This window comes from Phytophthora parasitica (genome assembly GCF_000247585.1).
Source record: "Phytophthora parasitica INRA-310 unplaced genomic scaffold supercont2.304, whole genome shotgun sequence".
Taxonomy (NCBI): domain Eukaryota; phylum Oomycota; class Peronosporomycetes; order Peronosporales; family Peronosporaceae; genus Phytophthora; species Phytophthora nicotianae.
In genome coordinates this window covers 11,369-11,883 of record NW_008649290.1, presented here as the reverse complement: position 1 = coordinate 11,883, position 515 = coordinate 11,369, and the positions used below count along the sequence as shown (strand labels likewise).

General features: G+C 57.1%; 1 protein-coding gene across 1 annotated transcript; it reads right to left on the bottom strand.

The window, feature by feature from the left end:
* Positions 1 to 12: 12 nt before the first annotated feature.
* PPTG_20036 (hypothetical protein) lies at positions 13 to 494 on the bottom strand (the record flags this gene model as incomplete). The annotated part of the gene is made up of 1 exon (XM_008918769.1): positions 13 to 494. A coding segment is annotated over one exon (480 nt), but the record flags the coding sequence as incomplete, so codon positions are not given.
* Positions 495 to 515: the final 21 nt, after the last annotated feature.

The following is a 515-nucleotide window of genomic DNA, read 5'->3' as shown; positions in this document are numbered from 1 at the left end:
TTCGACGCATACCATCGGAGCTCATGAAAGAGTCCGATGTAGTAATCACGCCTTTGATTCGTAGACGGATCAAAGTGCATGTTGGCAACTTCAGCGTCATCATTGATGGCGCTGCAAACATTCAAGGGTATCGGGTTCGGCGGTGAGGTCGAGCCGAACCTGTCAGCGATCTCGGATGCAGAAGGCATCCAAGCAGGGCGCACTGCAACATCACTTGCAGTGCGAGAATGAGAAGAGAGCGTCACCGACACTGGTGACTGCTGTGTCTCTTCTCCGGTACGCGGACGCTTCGAACTCGAAGCGCCCGGATCATCATCACGCCATCGCCGCGATCCAGTGAGTGGATCGGGCGTTGTTTCGGCCGCCTTAGACTCGGCAGCCGAGGACGAGGCCTCCTCGTCCTCCTCCATGGGGACATCCTCGATGTCAGACCCAAAGTCAATCGGGATGCTGCCGTCGGTGTTCAACACCGACGAGCCATCCCGGATCTTCATCACGTGTTCACCGCGATCCAG